At 37.2% G+C, this 24,222-nt stretch overlaps 2 protein-coding genes across 6 annotated transcripts; one reads left to right on the top strand and one right to left on the bottom strand.

The window, feature by feature from the left end:
• Positions 1-2,926: 2,926 nt before the first annotated feature.
• Positions 2,927-13,522, top strand: arpp21 (cAMP-regulated phosphoprotein, 21). 5 transcript variants are annotated; one of them, XM_059556295.1, is made up of 20 exons: positions 2,927-3,076; positions 5,792-6,053; positions 6,160-6,204; positions 6,864-6,932; positions 7,205-7,313; positions 7,960-8,038; positions 8,115-8,174; positions 8,258-8,395; positions 8,474-8,573; positions 8,674-8,772; positions 8,853-8,890; positions 9,244-9,300; positions 9,502-9,674; positions 10,060-10,170; positions 10,308-10,456; positions 11,451-11,531; positions 11,987-12,217; positions 12,304-12,382; positions 12,680-12,795; positions 12,893-13,522. In XM_059556295.1, exons 2-20 carry the CDS (start codon positions 5,913-5,915, stop codon positions 13,112-13,114), a joined length of 2,097 nt encoding a protein of 698 aa, XP_059412278.1. In that variant the 5' UTR covers positions 2,927-3,076; positions 5,792-5,912; the 3' UTR covers positions 13,115-13,522. The 5 variants fall into 5 exon arrangements, with proteins under 5 accessions (XP_059412278.1, XP_059412277.1, XP_059412276.1 ...); XM_059556294.1 differs by having other exon boundaries at positions 12,680-12,798; positions 12,890-13,522; XM_059556293.1 differs by having other exon boundaries at positions 11,451-11,543.
• A 2,897-nt stretch (positions 13,523-16,419) lies between these two features.
• On the bottom strand, positions 16,420-22,900 carry zftraf1 (zinc finger TRAF-type containing 1). Its single transcript, XM_059556296.1, has 4 exons — positions 22,595-22,900; positions 19,738-19,976; positions 17,885-18,096; positions 16,420-17,394 (listed from the first exon to the last, which is right to left on the bottom strand). Exons 1-4 carry the CDS (start codon positions 22,898-22,900, stop codon positions 17,003-17,005), a joined length of 1,149 nt encoding a protein of 382 aa, XP_059412279.1. The 3' UTR covers positions 16,420-17,002.
• Positions 22,901-24,222: the final 1,322 nt, after the last annotated feature.

Here is a 24,222-nt window from a genome sequence, read left to right as displayed (position 1 = left end):
TTTAGTACTGTATTTGATCCATACCAAACATGAGAAAACTTACTCTGGTCTCTGGTCGTGCCTAGCCACGAGTCACTCTGCATGCATTTATTGTTAGTCAGATTGTTAACATTGCTGCTGATGTGTTTACATATACTTGAAGGGGACAGAAATAACTTAAGACGGATCATGGCTATTCATTGTATTCACGATCAACCTGCTGAAAGCTCGTTTCCTGTTAATGCTTAATTTCCCAAACTCTTTTGACCCCAACCAATCAAACTGACAAAAAGCAGGTGTGAAATTCTCCCTATGCGTGTTTACTGTAAGAGAAATGTTCTATGGCAATGATGAGAGATTTATTGAGCGAGACAGGTGTGTGTATATAAGTATATAAATATCAATGTATTTAGGAGGGTCGGCAGTAGCTGTGTTGTTGATGCACTGCCAAATCTTCTGACCTTTGACCTGTAGAGATGAATCCATTATGACGCAAAAGACAGAGTCATTAGTGAAAGCTGAGAGTGCATGAGATGGCTCTATTTGCATGTATGTCTGTATGTCTTTCAAGTTAAGTAAAGAGGAATGCTTTGATGTGCCTCACCATTGATAGACGTTATACTGTAGCCAGACATACTGGGACATTATGAACAAGTGTATTCCCAGCAGGTGCGTGTCAGGACATCTCATCCTCAAGAGCACAAGTCACAAATTCTTGTCTAGTGAATATGGCCAAGTTATTTAAACATCTATGTTTATGTAATGTAATAGCTCATCTAGAAATCAGATTTTCATATAAGGAACAGAATGCTGTGCACAAGAAATTCAATTAACTTTATGACACTTTAAAGGCACTAAGTGGGCACACTTTAACTTCTTTAATTTAAGATACATATAGTCTTTATTTATTTTACTTATCTATTATATTACTGATATTTTCGATGTTTATGCAATGAAAAACATTTTTTTAAACAATTTTCACTTGGAAATTTAAGGTAGAAACATTGTAATGGTATGTTCTTGTAAAACATGCCTTCTTTACAAAAAAAAAAATCATTTTTGCATACTGTCTGTCATAGATACCAGCTAATGAAAATTGAAAAACATTTTCAGATGGACTATAGGGGAAAAAAAGGGGTTTTACAGTGGTTTTATTATTTTATCTAAATAAGATTTACAGAATTATTCAGACAGGTGGATAAATATATTTATTTAAATGATTCTTGCTTCTTAATCAGGGGCCTTCAACACAGTAGCCATTGACTTCCACAGTATTTTTTTCCATACTATGGATGTCAGTGGCTACCGTCAACTGTTTTAATTACGAACATCGTTCAGAATATCTCTTGTGTTCAACAGAAAAAATTAATTCATACAGATCTACATTCTACAGATTCATACAACTTGAAGGTAAGTAAATGATGACAATTATTTTTTTTTTTTTTTGTAAACTATCCCTTTAAGTAAATTCAATAATGATTGAAGGATTAACTGAATACTGGAAGGATAATAGCTGATATAAAATTGGGCTCTTCTATAAGACAAATACAACTATATAGAAGTTTGTGTAGGATCATTCTACCTCACCAGTCAAGCCCACTGTCTCTCTCTCAGTCCTACACAACACAATGGCAGCTGCACTGGCCACCATCCCACACAAAATAAACACCTGGCCACTGAGGGGAGAAAAATAAAATGCTATATTGCATTAAGATTCCTCATATAAGCATGTGTGTGTGTTTGTGTCTGTGTGTACTGGTATTCACTACGTACCAAATGTCCCACAATAGTAATACCAGTAAATTTTGAACTTGTGGGTACATTTTTAAGTCCCCATGAGGAAACAATCTTATAAATATTAAGAATGAAGTTTAAAAATCTAAAAAAGTTTCCTGTTAGGGATAGGTTTACAGGTAGGGTTAAGGTAAGGGGATAGAAAATACAGCTTATACAGTATAAAAACCATTATGCCTATAATGCCCCCATAATGATAGGAATACCAGTGTATGTGTGTGTGTGTGTGTGTGTGTGTTTTTGTTTAAGAGCAGCAGACTGGGCCTTTGGGCTGATATTACAAGTTCAGCACTCGTATAACACACTTCAAAAACATAAATTTCTCCATTGTTTTTTTTTTTTTGTTTTTTTTTTGCCAGAGTACTCTATTAATTGTATTCATTTAATTAAGGAGAAAACATCAGGTGAGTCTGTTTCACCCTCTTTTTCTATAAGCTGTCTTTATAGAAGAACATCTCTCTGATTCTCTGAAACGGTAAAGCCATATGGCAACATGCAGCTGTGAAGTCTAGTTGCGGTATGTGTGTGTGTGTGTGTGTGTGTGTGTGTGTGTGTGTGTGTGCGTGTGTGTGTGTGTGTCATTGTGAGTGTCGCATAATCTTTTCATCTAACAGGTGCTCATTGCAGTATTTGGTGGGTTCTCTTAGTGTGCTTTTGCACGAATTCACAATATGTTAGTATTTGTAGAAGAGAACATTAAACAGCTTATCCTTGATGCTGAAAATTTATGTATTTTCTACAGTGAATAAATGAATAGCCTACCTTTAAAATTGTGACAATTTCACGCAAAATATATAAAAATATTAGTAATTTTATATATATATATATATATATATATATATATATATAAACTTCTTACAATGTGTGGAGACACCTTATTAATCCATTTAGATTTTAGAGTTGTGATAATAATTGTAATAGCCTAACTGTTGCATTCTTTGGATGAAGACAGTCAGACATTGTGAATCAGTTTTCATTTTGTCAATGTATCAAGCGTGTTATTTTATATTGTTGTTTTTAATTTCCTCTAATTAATGTTGGCGTGGGTGTCTAGAATTTTTTTTTTTTTGGCTTAACTTTTGCTTAAAGGCTCTCTTGGTGCTTGCGTGTTTTTGTGAGCGCGCAGCGTGATTGCCAGGAAGAGGCTGAGCGCACGAGCGCGCGCGCGTATTTAATTGAGTGTGTTGCGCGAGTCTGCACGCGCTCTGCTGTCACAAACAGAAGATGTTTGACAAGCTCACCAGAGACACAAGCGCTCGTTTCTAACCATTTCAGTTGTTTCTTCCGGTCGCGTTACATAAAGGTACGTAAAGTTAGTTGCCTCTCATGTTTTTGCTCTTAATTAGAAGCAATTCTGTGCCGTAATGGTGTCTATGCTTTATATACGTGTTTTAGATATGTGTAACGCTACTGCTCTCAGGCACGATTTAGTCAGCATGACCACAATACTATTGCACTGCAAGGACACCTGTGTCTGACTCATTCCGGTATTAACAGTACTTTCCTGGAGTTCATACAAGTTTGTGTTGATAAAAACAAACTCAAACCTAACAAAAAGCTTGATATTCACGCTGTTTCTATGAAGAATGGTTCTGTTGCTATATAGTGTAATATAGGGCTTAGGGTCGTTTAACAAAAGAGCAATGGAAGCGCGAGATCTAGGTTCGTTTTTAGAAAGCACAGCTGCTGCTTTAGCGTCGTCTCCGTGTGCGTCAGTGACAAGTCTGAGATCGCCAAGCACCCGCTCCAAATATAACGCGTGCCAGACTGTGCCCGGAATGCGACGTAGTGGTGGAAACCGAAGCCCATCTCGGCTGCCGCACCTTCATCCTGGCAGACGGACACATAGCATCTCTGTACACAGATCTTTGCGCTATTCTGCAGCGCGCTCGAGCGTCTATGTGTACAGTATGTGCACGCAACTTTCCCACAAGCTTTAGTTTACACACTGCCTATACAATAATTACTATGGTAACCATAACGTTTGCTTAAATACTATATTAAATCCACTTTTTGTTACTTGATTAAACCCTTAATATTAGCGATTTCTGTCATAAAAATTTATTTTGGCACATTGTTTGAAGAAGGAGTTAAATTAAGCTGTAGCTATTTTAGCACTGCTACATTCTCCTTACTGTTGCTTTAAATGGCAGTTCTATAAAAGTTTAATATTGAATAACTTACATTTCAGACACAAAATGACCTGTACGTTTCTATATTTATTTTCTATGAAAAAAAAAGTTAAATTAATGGAACGGAGCGATTTTCCTTCTCCGCTTTTGTAATTCCATCGGTGAATCGTAATTACTACTCCAAACGATCCATTATTATAATACTATTGATTGATATTTTCATATATTTTGGATTAATTTTGTGATTATAATGCATCACAATTAAATTTTATATATATGCTATATATATATATATATATATATATATATATATATATATAGCATGATAGCACAATAATAAAAATAGATACCCATATTTTTTTAGAATAATTTATTTACACTGTTAAAAATTAAGGTTTCAAAAAGCACATTAAGTGATGTCATAGAACCCTTTTTGTTTCCCCAAAGAACCTTGCTAAACATTTCTTAGAGGAAACCCTTTTTTCTTAGTTTAAAAGAATATTATGCAATGGAAAGGTTATGTGGATGTTTTTGAAATGCCAATTAAAACATTTATTTGTGTATAATACATATGCATAAACTATGGCTGCTAAGTAAATTTATGTAAGGATTGATCAGTGGCCAAAAACCTAGACCAACGTGTTACTGCCCATCAGATGTTAGATGCATGTTAGATGGCACACAATTCTTTAGCATCTAAGTTTTAGGCCACCTGTTTGATAACCCAGAGAAGACCTTGACGAAGATGCCAAGAGCTACTGCGGTATCTGCGTGTGTGGAGGCGTATGGCTTAATGATAGCAGTGACTCAGCGGTCAGACATGAAGACAAGTTCAAACACGATGAGAGTGATGACATAAGAATGAAGGATGCACTCTAGCCAGACAGAGCTTGTGTGTATGTGTGCTTTCCATTTAGGGAGTCGTCATTATGGGAATATAATTTACAGCACCTGCCCCTGCTATGAAAGAAGTTGTACATAATGCATGCATAGAAATCCATGTTTGAAAACTGACTCTTACACGCATTGGTATTTTTGTCCAAATCAGCATACTGTATGTTGCTGGAGAGACCTGTGCTTCTCAACTGGTTTTGATTAAACATGAACACAGTAAACACTGAACACAGCACAGTCCCAGAAAGTTTATCATACAGAATTAAACAAAAATGTCTTCAAGATCAATCATAAATGCTTTAATATTACTATAAATTTCATAGGCCCAACATGTGCAAAAAAAAAAAAAAGAGAGATTTTTAATTTACTTGTTTTTTATAGTTTGAGAATTTTAGTTTTTAATTATAAATGGAATTTTGATGGTTTCAGCTAATAATTCACCACAAGACAAATCGTGTTTGGTGAAAAACAAACCATGTTTTGTCCTTGTTAAAAGTGAATATTTGAATTTACCTTGTGCTGTTTTGTTTATGATATATATGATATGTCTCTCTATGTTAGCATCTGTCTAATTTGTCTAGTTTTCTTTCAAATGACAGATGAATTTGCTCCAAAATATCATTTCATACACTACATTTAAAACAACTGGAAGTAATTTTCTCCACACTTTTAAACATTGATAAAAGCCTATTTATTTTGCTGTCGCAACTACACAATTATTTGGCTATAATAACTTTATTTTACCTTGAGCACAGGCAAGTCAGTTCATTAATGAATAAAAAAATATAAGATTACTATTGATATTTGGTTTGAGGCTTAATAGGTTTAATCACTGATTTGAGCTTTTTTAAATATTGACTGTCAACTGAAAATTTAAGTAAACCTTGCATAGGTCTTAGAGTAAATAATTGTTTACAAATCTGAAAAGGATTTTTGTTCTTAGTGAAAACATCACACAGAGATGTTTTTTTTTCTCTCCTTTACTAATTAAGAATCTTTCTAGCCACCTGTTCTGGCAAGAGAAGAGAAGGACAGAACAAGGAAAAAAGCGAAGAGAAGACATCTTGTTTTGGTAGTAATTGACTTGGATGATCATGGGGCATATGGTGGCCTATGACTGATATCACCTTTGAATCTGAAAATTTCAAGATGTCAGAAACAGAAGAATCTGAAAATATCCCAGAATGCACTACAGAGGAGATTTCACCTCCTTGTTGTACCAAAGACTCAGAGGAATGTCAAAAATCCAGCCAGGTGATAATATCGATTCAACAACTTCCATCAATTCACTCTCCTTATTTAATTTCCTCCTATCATTTTCTTTTTATCCTGTTTATTTATTTATTTTCTCTTTGAGCAGCCAAAATCAGATGATAACCACGGACAACTCAAGAAGAAACTGAAGGTAAGATTGCAAATGAATCTAATCATTAAAGCACCCTCCCTATAGAGCAGTCATTTCATTTATGAGTTTATTTTCTCTTCTACCTTACCAGGCGTTAATGTTAGATTGATGTGGCTATACTCGGCAGAATATTGCTTTCTGAATCATTCTCTGTCTTCAGTGGGTAAATGCTGTTTGCTGCTTACTGCTTAACCTCAACGGTTATGAGTCTAAATACCATTAGTAAACATAGCATTCACTCCCCTGATAGTACAAAGTCACCCAACTCCATAATATAAATCACATCAGCAGCTTTTAGACAGTCTGGGACCAGGTCCAAATATTTTAAAAATAGCGTAGTTACACTTTTCACTCTGTAGTGTAGATCCAATGATCTAGAAATGCAATACAATTAAAACCATTCCTAATGGCTACATTCACCAAATGAAACTTGTGACATATTTATAAAAAACCATATGTCTTTTATCAGGTTAGTATTTCAACTACCATACAAAAAAGACTATATATATGAATAATCTTTTTTGTGTCCAATGTACTGTATGATATTGTTGAAATAACAAAAGTAGCAATAATGCACACTGAGAATGCTCTTCTCTAGAAAAAAATAATATTTCTTTTCAATAATGGGGTTATTGAATGAATGTGTTTGTGTGTTACAGGCTAAAGGAAAATTAGTTCGGAGCACCGCTGTGTGTGATGAGTCTGTGTCCACTGAGGAGAACAGCAAGGTAAGAATCATTTATGAACTAAAGACACATTTACCATCTTGAATTCACCATTAAAATAAATTTACAGTCTAGTAGATGGATAGGACATATGTAAGTGAATTAAAACTGTAATCACTGATTTCATTTGGTAAGTGTTTAACGATAAGTTTTCCAATGGTATTTTCTTAAATCATTATATTTAGTCCCCCAATCTTGAATATGCAGTTACATCTATCACATTCTTGAAGTGAATCATAGAGTTGGTGAAGGAATTCTGTTCTGTCTGGTCCTAGGAAAAAGAGAGCAAGACAACTGTATCTAGTAATCATGGTAACAGTCCTGCGTGCAATGAGGAGGAAGAGGAGACAAGCGTCACATCGAAAAAACCAAGTTTATCTAAAGGTAGTTTGCATTGCTTGTAGGTCTTTGTGTATCATATTTGCACACAATATGTGCACATGATGAAATACATACATATTTTAACTAGGGCTGGTAAAAATATTGCATCCATTTGTTGGGGGTGTTAAAAGTGTTCAGAGTAAGGCTTTTTTCAAATAAGCATCAGAATGAGCAGATTTTTTATTTCAAAAATACTTTGTTTATATTGAAATTAATTTGAGGATATAAACACTACTGCTCAAATGTTCGGAATCAGTAAGATTTTTAATGCTTTTGAACCAATGCTGTGTTTATTTGATAACAGCAATATTGTGAGTAAAATCGTGAAATATTATAATTTAAGAGAACTATTCTATTATAATATATACTTAAAATGTAATGTGCTACTTACGTCTTCAGGACATAGGATCCTTCAGAAACTTTCTGACTGTACTTATGATAAATTTAATGCATACCCACTGAATAAAAGTATTAATGTCTTTCAAAATATTTTTTTAATGACCCTAGACCATCAAACAGTAGTGTGTATTTTATACAGCTTTTAATATTATGTGCAAATACTTGCAATTAGTTGTTTAAAATGGATATATATATATATATATATATGCATATAAAAAAATATAATTCTATGTATGCGTGTATCTTTTAGAGCCCAGTCTGGAGTACACCGACTCCACAGGCATTGATCTGGAGGAGTTTTTAATCACTACTTTGAAAAGCAGTCCCAGGTGGGTAAAAGTTTGAAAAAATCTCTTCATTCTCCTCCTTCCATTTGTGCTGAATCAGTTTATTTTTGGATTGCAGGGACAGACTGATGCTTCTAAAACTCGAGCAAGACATGACTGACTTTATGACAGACAATAGGTATCATTCCATGAATGTCTTTCATGCCTTTAAGATAGACGTGTTTGTAATGTGATATAATGTCTCTTTCTCTCTCTCTATAGTTCCTATAAAAAGTTCCCTCAGATGTCCTCGTATCACAGGATGCTGGTCCACAGGGTTGCAGCTTATTTTGGTCTGGAACACAACGTGGATCACAGTGGAAAAGCGGTCATCATCAACAAAACCTGCAATTCCAGAATGTATGTGTCTGTTACAGAAATGATATATGTACATTTAATGAAGGAATGGATGTGATTATATAACATAATATATTTCAGACCAGAGCATCGGTTTGCTGAACATGTTCAAGAAGAGAAAACAGACGAAAGAAGATTAATACTAAAGAGAGACACCAGTCAGGAGAAAGAAGACAGTCAGGTTTGGACAAAAACACACTTCACCGACCCCTGACATTACCAATACCAATCTTTCCGGCTTGTTAATTTGTGTCTGCACGTCTCCTGTTGTTTTTTTATAGCTGAGAGTTCCCTCTCTTAAAGAACAAATGAGGAGCAAGTCAATAGAAGAGAGAGAGGAGGAGTACCAGAGAGTCAGAGAACGCATATTCTCACAGGATGTAAGAAAACACCTACTTAAAAAGCTCCAACAGTAGTGCATTAAAGCTTGGCCTCTGATTTATGCTCTTTTATTTTTCAGTCCACTTGTCTTTCTCAGAGTGTTTATATTGAGACCAGGTAAAAAAAATGTTTTTATAAATATATAATAAGTAAATGTTATATTCTTTAAATAAATGTTTAGAAATAAATATAATATTATTTTATATATATAGATATTTTAATATGATTTATTATGTAATATGATAACACTGTTTCGATAGTTAAGTTAAGACATTCTAGTAATTCCACGTAACCTTGCAACTACATTGCAGTGTTTGCTTACTGCCAGTGTAATATCTACTTGGTTAATATCTGCTAAAATAAAAACAAAATTTGTAAATAAAAAAACAGTAGTTTGAAAACCATGTAATTGGTTTAAATGTAAATATGTTATTTTAGCAGTATAATTCTTTTTTTGTATCTGTTTGCAGAGGTCTAGATGACAGCAGTATTCTCAATGAGACCCAGAGAAGACGGCAGCTATTTAGGTGAGAAATGATTTTTCTCCATCATCCGATCTCTGAAGATATGTCAGAAAAGAGATTGTTCTCTGATAAGCTAAGCTGCTTATCAGCTGCTTAAACTGCTCCTCTGACTCAAGAGCTGTCACAAACACAGCTGTTATTTCTCATCAGGAATATTATGGACATTTTAAGTGTGGTATTCCCGTTTTATTGCCGTCCCGACAGGGGTAACAGGGATGGTTCGGGTCGGCTGTCCGGCAGCAGGCAGAGCAGCTTTGAGGTGGACTCTCATTGGAATGACCCTCGACCTTGGAGCAGCACAGATTCTGACAGCCCGACATGGACCTCTAAATCTGCACACACTCGTGCAGACAGCAACTCCAAACTCTGCAAACCAGGTGCAATAATAACACCAGCCTTCATGTCCTTGTCAGAAAAAAAAGGTTAAAAATGCCACAAAGACATTCTTTGCTAGTTATTCAGAGTGGGGTTTAGAAGTCTAATGAAAAAGCTTTTATTTTATATTCTTCTCAGATTTAACACAAATCAAATGATATGTAATAGCATTTAAGTTAAATGTTTTACTGAATGTAAAAAAAAAAATACACAAAATACTTTTTTTTGCTTTAATGACATTGGTTCCTCGAGTTGCATGAACTCCAACCTGATGAGTCACATGATCAATGTCACAATAATCCTAATTTGATTAGTAACCTAGAAATAGTGCAGAATCCCTCATAATGTTTCTGACCTGCCATTGTTTCTGTCTGATCGATCTAACAGTGTCCGAGTCAGCTCTATCATACGCTCCACCCAACAACAGCCCTGCTTACATTATCGTGCCTGCTGAGTCATCAATACCTCCTGGGAGCATCTTATTGAATCCACACACAGGTACACACACATACACTCTCCCACACAACAGTACAAACTCACAATTCCCTGAGTAGAAGCTGACTCATTCGTTCAGAATGGCTGTAAGGCTACACACCACATGAACTTTCTCATCCAACTATGGATATGTCCTTTAGGGCAGGCATTTCTAAATCCTGATGGAACTCCAGCTGTTTACAACCCTCCAGTTAATCAGAAGCCGTGTAACCAGCTTAACCCGGTACAGTCACAAGCCCCGCCCCCTCCACCTCAGCAGCAGCCAGTAGCAAGCCATGGTGTCCCACAGGTAAATAAAACATATAATGGAGACGAGTAGTGCATAATATATCAATACCATATTGCTTATTTGATTTGTATTTAATTATTATTTATGTATTTGTTTGTTTATTATTATTTTGTTGTTGTTGCCCTGTTTTCACATTTACTTTTGCTTCCATCTAACCTAACACTCACTTTAAGTTAACTCTTAACAACACAAAAATATAATAACACTAGCCGGGTTTCCATCCAAAGTTGCGAAATTAACTTATGCGCAAAATTGGAATATCGCACAAAACATTTGCGAACAAAGACCGCTTCCATCAAATGAGTCGAAAAGAACAAAATCGGCACTTCCTGATAAACTGGCACTGTACATCACTAAGAAAAGTAGGAGAAGCTACTGAATATAATAATTTTAATATATAATAAGTTACTTGCACCTCAGAACGAGCAGATGAAACAATGAATGAGGTTATTGCTTTCGGAGGTGGATGCTGCTGTTTGGGAACGCAGTCGTTTAACAGTTCTGGGGGGCAATTATACAGAAATACTTTGATGACAGACTTTGCTCTGGCATTTCCGAATGACCATAACAACATTTTAGATGCTTTGGAACGATATCTGTCTGCTGGTTTGTCAGGATTTACCATCCCATAGCGCAAATTCACATGACTTTTTGATACGCTAGGAGGAATTTATTCACAAAATGCATTTCCAGCTCCCATGATTTGCATTAACCCTTTTAGCACAAGTCAAAAACCACCTCAAGTGAGCGTAAACATTTTTCGATTCTGATGCGATACTTCAAAATGTGCATAAAAGCAGGGTGATTGAAACCCAGCTACTGTTAAATGTAATCTTTAGTAAATATCAAAATGAATATCCATTTCTCATTCTTCACATTATAAAGAGTCCGTATTACAGAAACATACAGTTTCTAAAATATTGATTTTAGTTAGGATTTTATTTTCCATCTTTATCAGCAGAATTCACAATCTGTCCTCTAATTTCTGGTTTAGGTTCAATACTCCTCTGTGACATACCTTCCACCTCAGCAGTTCAACATTTCTACCTCCCAGCAACACCCAATAGAACAGACTGTGAGTGAGACAGTGAGTGAGACTAAGTGTTAATATTATCTAGTTATCTAATATTATTTATATTTATATTATGACTTGTACAAAATATTTAGTATGCACAACACCATTCAGAAGTTTCAAGGATGCATTAAACTGATCTAAAGTGACAGTGAAGGCATTTATAATGGTGTAAAAGATTATATTTTTAATAAACAATGTTATTTTGATCTTTCTATTCATTAAAGAGTCCTGAAAAATGTGACACTGAAGAATAATGATCCTGAAAATTCAGCTGTGCCATCTCAGAAATAAAATATTCTAAAATATATTAAAATATGAAATGGTTATTTAAATTTCACAATATTACAGTTTTTACTGTATTTTTTATCAAATAAATGCAGCCATAATGAGCATAAGAAACTTCTTTTAAAAACAACAACGCACATATACATGACAGGCCTATTTTTGATTTTTAGAGGGAAGACATTACTGCTAAGTTTGGTCACATGACCTTGAGTCGCCAGTTGTCATCAGGGGAACTTCCAGATATGTCCTCATTCTACATGCAAGGAGCTCCACCCACACACAGCTATGCTCCGCCCCACCAGAGCTACGCTCCAGCTCACCATTCAGACAATTACATAACCCCTGGAATGACACTGGCTCCTCCCACAGCCCCGCCCCCTCTGAGTCAGCAGAGCAGCCAGGTACTTCATCATAAATGAGTAATGAGATACGATGTAATGTCATACTGTATGTCTAATTATGAGTCAGCTCTGGTCTTCCCTCTTAGGTTTCAGTGTACAGTTACCCTGTTCAGTGTCCCAGTGCATCTCAACAATACGCAGCAGCCAGTTACAACACACAAACAGGTACACATGAAGCCCCTCTGGATCCCTTACCCCTGAGTCTCACAGTAGTAGGAGAGGGGGCCGATACACTGTAAGAGATGGTGGCACTGGTCTCACAGTGAACCGGTCTCTTTTCCTGCTATTCAATGCAGCTCTCATATATATGATTGGTTCAAGTGTTGTGTGTTCATGCATAAAAATGCATGAATAAATAATCTTTAACATATGTGGTATTCCTTCGCTGACTATCATTTTGACTATCATCCATTGTCACTGTACAATTAATAAAATCTCACACATCCATATTTTTTTTAACAGTATACCCGCCTGTCGTGTCAAACCAACAAGGCTGCCCTGGCATGATGGGAAGTCAAATTCTACCCCAAACACAGCAAGGCATTTTAGGACCTTACCCATCCGTGTCCTCCTATCAGGTACTGATGCAAAAAATACATATATATAAAATAACTCCAGGAAATGTCGTTCTGAATTATAAAATGTATGTATATGTGCTTTTTCTCTTGTAACAAGGTACCACAGCAGCAACAACAACAACAACAGTCCTATCCTGCAATGCTGGTGTCAGGACAAAGTGGGCAGACACAGTGTTTGGTGCCCCCTGCTGGGGTTCAAGTATACTGCAGCTCTTTGGCCCCCTCTTCCCCTCCACCACTCAACATGATGGGGGTCTCCTTCCAGTCAAGTAGCTGCAAAAATGGCTGTAGCATTAATCAGAACCAGTGCTGGTACTAAAAGACACTGTGTTCCCATATAAAGTGTTATTATGAATTCATCATATGCATTCGGTATTTGTAGCCACACAATAATTGTTCTATACAGTCTGTAGCACTCGAGTCTGATGATACCATTCTTCAGATTCAATCTTTTCTACTTTGTCAAAAACACGTTTAGAATTTTACTTTACAGGGACATTGATGGAATCATGTTTAAATTGCTATTAGAGCATAATTTATACTATTTATATTATTACTTGTTTTGCTTAATATGGATAAAATGTTATATTTGAATGGTATGTAATACTATATTTATCTTGTTTATAGAGGGCTATATTACATATATTGGGAATGAAACTAGATTCAGTGTTTTCCGTTAACAAAACAGTATGTCAATCGTTTTACAATAAATTTGGGTTTGTTTGTTTGTTTTACAGAATTTTATTAGGATGTAACATTTGACCAGGCTGGACAATATCGAAGTGGCATTTCTTAAATATATGGCCTTTTAAGTGGTAAACAGTTTGATGTCTCTTGTATGTTTTACTCGCATTCATCCAGTGAGGGGCTACATTCATTATGGGGTCAGCTGATGTTCTCATGGGCATTTTATTGGGGTGTTGATTTTACATTGACGTTTGCCTTTTTAAGACATTCAGGGAAATGTAACTAGATTTTAGGTAAGTAATTTTTATTAAATGAGTTTGATTGTGATTGGATTTCATAAGAACTCATTATAACGCCCTCTGTTGCTTATAAGAGAGCGCTACAATAACAAAGCATTCTTTTATAATTAATTAATCGTGAATCATTAAGACCGAATGAATTGTTTTACTGAAAAGATCCGAATCAGTACGATTCGTCCGCAGATCGCTCATCGCTATTTATCAGGTGAATTAAGGATCTTAGACAAGTCGCGAGGCAGCAGCAGTGCAATTTTAATTATAAAACAATAAAGATACCTTCCGATATTCATCATCCATATTTCGGCAGACCTGTTTTCTATCAACTGTTTAAAACTGAAATTGTTCGCGATTCAGTTCGATTCATTCGGACAGCTGTGTCCCACAGATGAAAAAGTCAGACAGGTGTGGAACAACACGAGGGTGAGTAAACGTAGACATATCTTTAATTTGAAGGGGTAAATTGTCCCTTTTAAACAAAAAGCACGTGGTTTGTTACCCACATTACAAGATATGTCGACCTTCAGTAAATTACGGTTTTAATCATGCATTTATCAGTGTTGTTTGTCAACAAGTAGTCAAGAAAGAAAGCAGTGACATGTTTAAATGAGCTTTAATAGAAAGGCACATATACAGCCAGGGTGAGAATTAAAAGCTTTTGAATGAAGAAACAGTTTAAACTAAACTCTAATCAGAAGTGAGTCTCTGCCAGATCAGCTAAACTGTTTGTAGTTCTGTCGTTCATCAATTCAAGTATGTCAAAACTAAGTCACAGCCACGTTCATCCGAACTGAGATCCGATTACCCCATTGGCTCTTTCTTAACCCCCAGCTTTCTCTCTCTGTGTGTGTGTGTTTAATGAAGGTATGAAAGAAGGTAATTTGTTTGTGTGTGTGTTTATGTGGATGAGGGTGGAGAAGGGAAGGGGTTTGTAACAATGGCTCAAAATCAGATCTTTCCAGTCTTGCAGTGAGTGAGAAATGTCTGTTACCTCATGAATTAATACAGGTTAAATAAAAGCAATAAATATAAATATCTATAAGCCAATGACATCATGAAGTGAGTACCTGTGTCCACAAACCAGGGGGGGGTTAAATGGGGAAAGATAATGAGGAAAATTCACCGTAAGGGGGAAAAAGGCAAGATTCACAGGTTAATAAATAAATGTGTTAATAAGGTCAAACTTAAGTTAGATTAAAAGGCTGTGATGCTAAGCAACTAAAACCAGTTCCAGAGAGCACACTGAAAAACTAAAAACATGCAAATCGCATTTTTCGGGTTGTGGGTTCAGCAGCCATTTTGTTCAGCTTAACTGTACTGCAGCGCTTCAATGAAAATGGCCACCTTCAGATACAAAAATACACTTAAAGCTAGGGATGCACCGAATATTCGGCCACCGAAAATTTTCGGCCGAAAATGGCCAAAAAGTGCATTTTCGGTTTTCGGCCGAAACACTTTTATAACCGAAACAACACGGCCGAAATGTTATGATGACGCAAACAGAAACCGCGACCTGCACGTGCACCTGCATAGCGCAGACCACGAGCTCCCCGCGTCATTCACTTCACACCAGTGGGTCTTAATAGAGAACATTCTCTCTATTCTTATTCCTTTATTCGCAGCACTAAAGCGTCTCCTAACAAAGAGATTGAGACGGACCACGAAGTGAAAACAAAGAAAAGTACAGTCTTATAGAGTCTGTTAGCACACGTCTCACTGAGATCTTTTCGGATCCTCCGCACTTCATCGCGAATGTGCTTGATCCGCGTTATAAAGACCATTACTTGGACGCGGAAATATGGCAGAGCACACGAGAAATGCTCCAGGCCGCGCTGGATGCGGAGAACCCGCGTGGAGACGGAGAAGCGCCAAGCGCAGGAGACTGAGATCAGAGCGCAAAAAAAAAAAGACTCGTCTCTGCATATATAATACACACACATATACATATACATGCATAATATCAGATTGTAGCCATATTTCTGCTAGATTTTTTGCTAGATTTCTGCTTTAATTTGATAAAAATGTTTATTTATGCCCTGGCCCTATTTAAATACACTCTCTCAAATATTTCTCAAATGTCAGGCAGATGACAAGCTCAACTGCTCAACAGCTAGATGGTTATCTGTCTGAAGTCCCCATCCCCAGAAGTGATAACAGTCTTGCCTACTGGAGAAGTAATGCACTTTCTAGTCCTACAGAGAAAAATTTCAAATGCTCTTCACCTAAATGCACTTTTTATGAGAGAACAGTTAATTTTAAAACCTTTCTGCAGGCCAGTAGGCCTGTACATTATTATTTAATATACAGATGAGTGGGATTAAATTTTAGTTTGAATTTTATTTTATACTGTGCATTGTTGCAATGTGCTTAATAAATATTTGCATAATTTGTAATTATGCATTTTTATGTTTTTTTATAATTTATGTAATTGTAATTATCTTTGAAACTTTAATATTAATTTATGCAATTGCAATGTTTTAATTTTAGTAAAGTTAGTACACGGTCATAGCAATAAATGCAATGGTACTAATAATTGGGATAATTTCTTTCGGTGTTTCGGTTTCGGTTTTCGGCCTTGGTTTTCTCTTTTTCGGTTTTCGGTTTCGGCCAAGAATTTTCATTTCGGTGCATCCCTACTTAAAGCAGTTGTGGCCACTGTGCCACAGTGTGTGTGGGAAAGCCTTGAGAGTAAGGTCTGAAAACTGAGTGAAAACACACAAACGCAGAGTTGAACGCTGCCTGAATGATTGGTTGCACTACACCGGTCTCTATCTCTAGCGCTCGCTCGGCCTTGTTCCTTACATCACTCATCTTTGTTGGTCTTTACTGACTTGACATTCAGACAAACAGACCCAAAAAACACACAAATACAGTCCCGGACTCTTGGTGTTTTTCATTCTGGCCCGTCCCGCTCTGCCAATGAGACATCAGCAGGGTGTTGGGTGAGACTGTTGACTTTGTTTTGGCCGTAGAGGATCTGAAAGCTAACCAGCAACAACACACACACACACACACACACACACACACACACACACACACTCACACACAAACAAACAATCTACTGCAGTACTGATGGGTCGTATTCATCCTTCTTTTGCTCCGGTAGAGGTATCTGTGGTTCAGTGGTGCTCGTCTCCCCTGTTTGCTTCTTCTTTGTTCACACCATCCCCTCTTCCTCCTACTGTCTTCTGATCCGTTTCTTCCATCTCTGTCGTCTCGTGCCTCTATTTCTGGATCTGAAAGATGAAGAGGCGGAGGTTGATGTTTTTGGCAGCCAGCAGCTTGTTGCACTCCACGCTATCGCTGATGGGCAGCAGGGCGTACTCGGTTTCATTTGCGTCGTTGGAGAAGACATGGTGCTGGATAACAGGTTTGATTTTCACATCATCGTACGGGCCCTTCAGAAGCAGGAATGAGCACTCCAGTGCAGAGTTCACTTTGCTCTTCAGGATGAGCTGGAAGGACAGCGTGCGTTTGCAGGACAGGTTGGGGTTGCGCTCTGAGTCGTTGACCCGTGCCTTCAGCACCCAGGTCTGGTTTAACACTGTGAAGCGCGGTGTCTCATAGTAAAGTCGCGTGATGAAGTCGTCAGTGCGGTACGGCCGGAACTGCACCTCTGGAGCAAAGACCAATAAGATTACAGGTTATTAGCTTACTTCAGTCCAGATTTCAGCACTTTAAATCAAGCATTTGTCCTGTAGCAAAATAACATTCAAGTTCTAGAACCATGTTAAAGAACACAAACAAGAATAGTTCACCCTGAAATTTTAATTTGCTGAAAATGTACTCCCGCTCTCAGGCTATCCAAGATGTAGATGAATTTCTTCATCAGAACAGATTTGGAGAAATTTAGCATTACAGCTTTACTTACTAAAGGATCCTCTGCAGTGAATGGGTGCCGTCAGAATGAGAGTCCAAACAACTGATAAAAACATCACAATAATCGATAAATGTATTGTGAAGTAAAAATAGTGTACTGCTGAATTTCTCCAAATCTGATTTAATGAATAAATAAACCAATCTACACCTTGGATGGTTTGAGGTTGGGTGCATTTTCAGCAAATTATCATTTTGGGTGACCTATTTCCTTTAAGGCTTTTATGTACCTGTAAAACCGATCTTCTCAAAGCACAGCAGGCTGAAGATGCTGTTGTAGAGCTGTAGCTCTCTGCGATGGCTCTGGTCCATCTCGTCCAGGATGCCCATCAGCTCCATGCCAGTTTTGGATGGGTGGGAACACTCTGCCTCATGAGCGCTGAGCTCATGGAATGGCCCCTTCCACGGGCAGCCAATCCGCTTGTACTTGCACTGCGTCACTCTATTTCCAATAGAAATCATTAAACAAATGTCCAACCATCATCTCTAAAGATCAAGTGTAAAATTAATAAGCATTGAATCAAGTAAATCATTTGTGAAAGCTATATTATCTCTCATAAACTTTTCCAACTACATGCATCCTTATAGTACTCTCACATAAAGTGACGTACTATATTACCATATATCAAATACTTGATTGTTTACATCATTGCAAAATGTGAAATATATTAACACCCAGCTCTAATCTGCTAAATGTGACTATAAAGGCCTATCCACACCAAGAACATTCCCCATATCAGCTTCGTTAGTCTTTATTATTGTTTCATATATCTGCATTTATCTCATATATCTTTGTTTCAGTATGACAAATATATAGTATTAAACGCTGCTGATATGGACAGCTAGTTCCTCTCATGCAGGCGCAGATGTTAGTTTGCAGTCTGGAGAAGTCTGTACGGTGTGTTCGAGCACAGCTTTTTGTCCAGACGCGGCCGTTTATTAATTTTTTTCTTTTTGAGTAAAGAAAACGCTGTACTTTATTATTATTATTATGATCCTTTTATAGGCAAAGACAGTTGTTTAAAACAATTGTTTTCAAGCCCTGTTTATAATAAATATTAGTTATATCGAATTTTGAAGAGACTTTTATTTTCTGAGTGAATGCATGAGCCTTGTATAGTCCAAGTCGAATATATTCATGTCTTTATGAATAGATGAGGAATAGGGGAATTCACTAAACAGTTTAAACGAATTGCCACCACTGATTGCAATTACATATTTGCACCAAAGTCTCAATGAATCCATGGCAATTTTAGTAATATCAAATTACTCGGAAAAATTCGAGCTTAAAAAGCATCTCCTAAAAAATCTTTTTACGGTGATAAATGTGTGCTTGTGATCATGTCTGGATTTGTTCCCGGTTGCATCACTTATAAAGTTCAGTTTTAAATTTATTTTCATTACATTTCACTAAAACAGACACAAAGTTCACTTTTAAACAAAACGTTGACTGCTTTTTGCAAGTTGTAATAGCACAACATTATGTGACCCTGAAATCAAAATGGACAATTTTGTAGTATTATAAAAGATTTATAATTTTTTCTTTAAAAAAAGCAATGCATCTTCATAATCTTTAATCAAAAACATGAACATTCTCGTCGCCTTGCAATGACATCTCCTCTCCCATGACAAACACCAGTACAAGGGCTGGAAAAAAAACAGCTGTCCACTGGCCAGATGAGTTTCAATCCTTCCCCTCCAGCAACCTGTCACTCACAAGAAACGATCGCAAAAATTAGTAAACGGCAACAGTCTAATCAATTACCGATGGACAAATAAATGCAAGTCCCCATATTTGTTTCCCATTTGAGAAGCTGCGTCATTTGGATAAACGTTATAAAAAGTTAAGAAAAAAAGGTTGCAATTTCCATTTTATGCAAACTTTAATTAGCACTGGCTTTTAGGATAAAAACTCTTTTGAACTATCATAATCCATAGCAATATGAATTTACACTTAAAGGTGGCGTTTTGTGCTGAAAATAAATGAATTAAAAAAAGAGTGGGACAGCTATTTAGTGAATTCACCCCTTTGGCTTTACATACGTGTTGTACATAATCTGGTTGATTCAGGGGTCAACAGTACCTGTCCTGGCACTCCTCTGTTTGATGGCGCTCGAGGCTGGAGCGAGGGAACTGTTTGAGGCAGTAGCTGCACTCAGAAGGCAGTTCACTCACGGCTTTCTCCACCGCTAGGTTCCTGCAACACAGACTCTTACTGATCTCACAGCGGCAGTTGGGACACGTGGCCTGCTCCTCTTTTAGACGCGCATCAGCAAGCAGGTGGATGAAGCAGCCTGCGCACATCAGGTGCCCATTTGTACACTGAAATGAGAGCACACATCTTCACAGAGCTGAAACATTTTCACAAAGCGTTTTTACGCCAAACACAATGTATGTGTTCTTCTCAAGGAGCGTGTTTTTAATAAATGTACTGTTCTTGTAAACACAAAGTAGTAGTTTCCTGAATGGTTTAAGGAGAAATAAGGAACCTCAATGTTGCTGCATCTGTACAACCGCTGAAATATATTATGGCAATGACAGAATGTTCATCTTTAAAGAGATCATATCACAGGGAAAGACATTTTACTTAGAAGCATTACATACATTGCATCACTAATGAAATGCATCAACACGTAGATGTCCACGTTTACACATCAGTGAAGCCTACTGGGTGCCAAGTCACTGTGAGGTAATAAGCTCATTATTATTCCTAAACACAACTAAGTATAATCACCCCCTGTGTGTGGTGGCTTCTGCCCTGAATAGACTTCCATAAAGATCCCAAATATATCTGAGTTGCTGAAGTTTTTATTTTTTTTTAGCAAGAACCCAATTCACTTCAATTTGAAATTAACAGTATGTGCAGAGCATTTCAGCACAGAGAAAATGCTTAGCACTTTTGCCCAAGTGGATCTTAATGGGAAAAATAATAATAATAGAAAAGACCTCTTTATGGTAAGAGAGAGTTATTACGAATTCAATTTCAAAACCTCTCCTTTCTTGAATAAAAATGTACTTGTCATCAGTTGCTTTTATCTTATTTGTGTCTAACAAAGCAATTTCAGTTCATACTTTATTTGAAGTTGTCCTTGTTACAGTGTAATTAAACATTTAAATACGGAATATATCAATTAACAGCTTGAATTTACTATAGGATTAGGATTTGGTTTAGAGTTAGTTGCATATAATTATGCTTCATTTACTGTTATAGTAAGTACATGTAACAAGGATGATGTAAAATACATATAACAAAAACAATTTGTTAATGAATACAATACTTTCTCCATTTTCTGCCACAACAATTAAAAAAAGTTTTTATTTTAAATTAGATTTTTTATTTTTTGTTTTTTTATTTTACTTCGAAAAATAAAAACAAAAACTAATGAAAATGACTAAATTTCTATTTAGCTTTATTTTAGTTTTAGTAATTTTAATACTTCAACTTATGTTATTTTAGCCGCCAAAACAAATATTTTAAATTGCATTTCATTTTTCATATAAAAAATATATTTTAGCTTCAGTTAAGAGAAATGATTTTAATACATTTAGTTTTAGTTAACTACAGTTACACTGACTATTCTAGTTTCATGATTAATTCATAGTTTCCTTTGAATAACTGTAAGTAGCGTTAATAATTCACCAGCGGATCTATAGCAGACTTGCACTCTATTTAGCTTTTCTAATCTTTATGTATTCTATCTGGGGTTTTTTTTCTTTATTATACAATTACCAATGGCTAAAAAGGCCTCTAACAATAGCTTGCTCTATTCTTTTCCTATTCTTTTTTTTTATTATTTTATTTTAATCTTTGCTATGTGTACTGTGTTAAGCTAACTGAAACTTGTTATAGCACTTGGATATCATTGCTCTTTAGCTGATTTTGATTGCTTCCATTGTCCTCATTTGTAAGTTGCTTTGGCTAAAAGCATCGGCTAAACGACTAAATGTAAATGTAGATCACTGGGGGTAAACTGCAGTGTCAAGTCTGTGTTTGATCAGCTGATTTGTGTTCTACCAGGCTTGTTTGGTTTGCTTCAGGGTGTGCACATGTTCGCCTCATTTGATGGGATTCAAATCCTGATTCAGTAATAAACGGATTACATGGCATGAGCTTAATAGCGCTGATGCAGTGTGACACAACCTCCCTGAATCACATGCTACTTTTAGGGGTCAGTGTGAGAGGATGTCGGTGTAGCTTATGCATCGTTTCATTTGTATGTCTAAAATTTCCTCTCTAGCAATCATCACATTGACACATGCTCAAACAAACAGACCACTTTATTGTGGATTTATTCAATTATCAAAACACATTAGATTAATAAATGGACACAAAATGTTAACAATGGTATGCAAACACCACAACCAAGTGTGTGAAAGCATGAGAGGAAGTTCTTTTACAGCTGGTTTAGCCTGTGGCTTCAGAGGGATTATATGGGGTGCATATTTGGGGGAGGGGTGATCAGGAGAAGCCAGCGGTGATTGGGTTAAACAAGTCATGTGACCACCCTAATTGTCATGTTTGCCTTTGAAGGCAAAAAACAGCTGCTCAGGTCAGTATTACATCTGAGTGTAACATCTGAAGCCTACAAAAGATAACTTCATACCAGCTCTTAAAAAAATGAAACACTGTACCTGAAATGCCAAATGTGTGAATAAGCATTTTATTAGACATTTAATCACACATTATGAGTCACAGACAGAGTATAATCACCCATTTTGTGTAGAAATAGACAAACAATAGACAAACCATCACAATGACAAAAAGATTCACAATTATAACCCCCTTTGTCTCATATCTATAATAACGGACTGTTTATATCTTGCATTCCAAGAGGATACTGTGTTATTATGAACTTTTATATCTGCATTGTGTTTATGATATATATACATCGTGCATAAGGATTTCTCGGCACAGTAAGCTTCATAATGGCGTTGTTTACCTGGTACACCGAGGCTTTAGGCAGGTCCAGACACACCGTGCAGCACAGCACAGAGTACAGGCGCTCCTCGAGCTTCCCCGCTTCTCCTTCTTGCTGCCTCACGCGCTTCTTGGGCGGCGCGTCCGGGTCGGGCTCGGAACCAGCACCGTCTCTCCGCACACCGGACTCCTCCTGGATACCTGCCAGTCCTGCGCTCCCCGGGCCAGCGTCCAGGGCGCCCCCCACAGGACCGACACCCAGACCCGAAGATGAGGAGCCTGGCGCGGCCGCGACGCCTAATTCCATCCGCTCTTCCATCGAAGACATCCGACTGAGTCACCGGGGATATTTGGGCTTGACCGAGCACAGGATCCGCTGATTGTCGGGGTGAGATTTCCAGGGTTTCTCAAGCTACTCGGCCTGTAATGATGGGGGTCTGAACAGCCAACAATGCACTCAGTTGTAAACCATCAAGCGTCACTTCAAATAGGTCAATTTTGGGTAATTTGACAGTAAATTATGGGACAGTGTATAGAAATTCATCTGTGTTTTACTGCGGTTTGTTGTGCATGGATTTTTTGGATCGATCTCAGGTAAGCTTCAGCTCTCAGCTTGTGAAGAGGGAGAAAAAAAACAGCTAAGACTCAACAAAACAACAGGCTGTTGTTTAGTGCCGTTATCCGCCGTGACAGCACGCGCACAGCGACTTTCCGAGACCCAGCCGGGCTCTATTCCTCCGGTCCACCTTCCGATCACAACCGAAACACTCCGACACGATCCGGATTCGCTCGAAAGCCTAAAAGTTATCAGTTTGCTGCAGAGTCTCTTCGATGATCCTTCTCTTAATCTACACAGCCATCTTTGTTTTTTTCCTGTCTGTCTCCTCCTCTACCCCTGTCCGCCTGTCCCTCTCTGATTCCCCCTATCCGCGCTCGGTTTACTCGGAACGGGGTGAACATCAGGCGAATACCATCGACCGTTATTGATCTGTCAGTGAATGCGTCGCCACTAGTAATGATGGCCGCTCTGTCCTTCTCTTTCGCGCTCTCTGATTGGCTGGAGCAAATGTTGTGCTTCATCAGATGACTGGGGATATTTAAAGAGCTATGCTTTGCGCATGCGCATCGGCCTCCTGCGGGTCATGGCTGAAGCTTTTTTTAAGAGAAAGGTGACCAAAAACTTTTGTTATTGGATAGTGGGATCCTTGATTTTGTCAGTACAGTTATTTGCAATTTTACTATGCTAGTTATTCGTATTATTGCCGTGGTGATTATATATTAAAGTAAGACTAATAGATGACAAAACATATTCATACCTTGGTCAAAATTCCCTAACACCCCTCATATGCGACAAAATGGCAACGTCATCGTGGGGCATCGTTCAGAATTATCGTACTTGACAGAATAGTGAATGCAAGACCCGAATAAATTATTTGATCAGGTATGTAGGTTTGAAAAATTTAAATTGTGGTATTTTAATTTATTTTTATTTTTTTTTAATTAATTTTACTTTGACCCCAAACTAGAACGAGCCCCGGGGGGAGGGGGAAACGGCCTCAGCCAATCAAATGTCGAGTTCTATGATGGACTAGTTTGGTCAAGACAGCTGTCAATCTTGACTGCCCAGTCTGAATGAGCTGTGTTTCACTG

Source organism: Carassius carassius, chromosome 8, assembly GCF_963082965.1.
Source record: "Carassius carassius chromosome 8, fCarCar2.1, whole genome shotgun sequence".
Lineage (NCBI taxonomy): Eukaryota > Metazoa > Chordata > Actinopteri > Cypriniformes > Cyprinidae > Carassius > Carassius carassius.
This window is presented reverse-complemented; position numbering and strand designations above follow the sequence as displayed.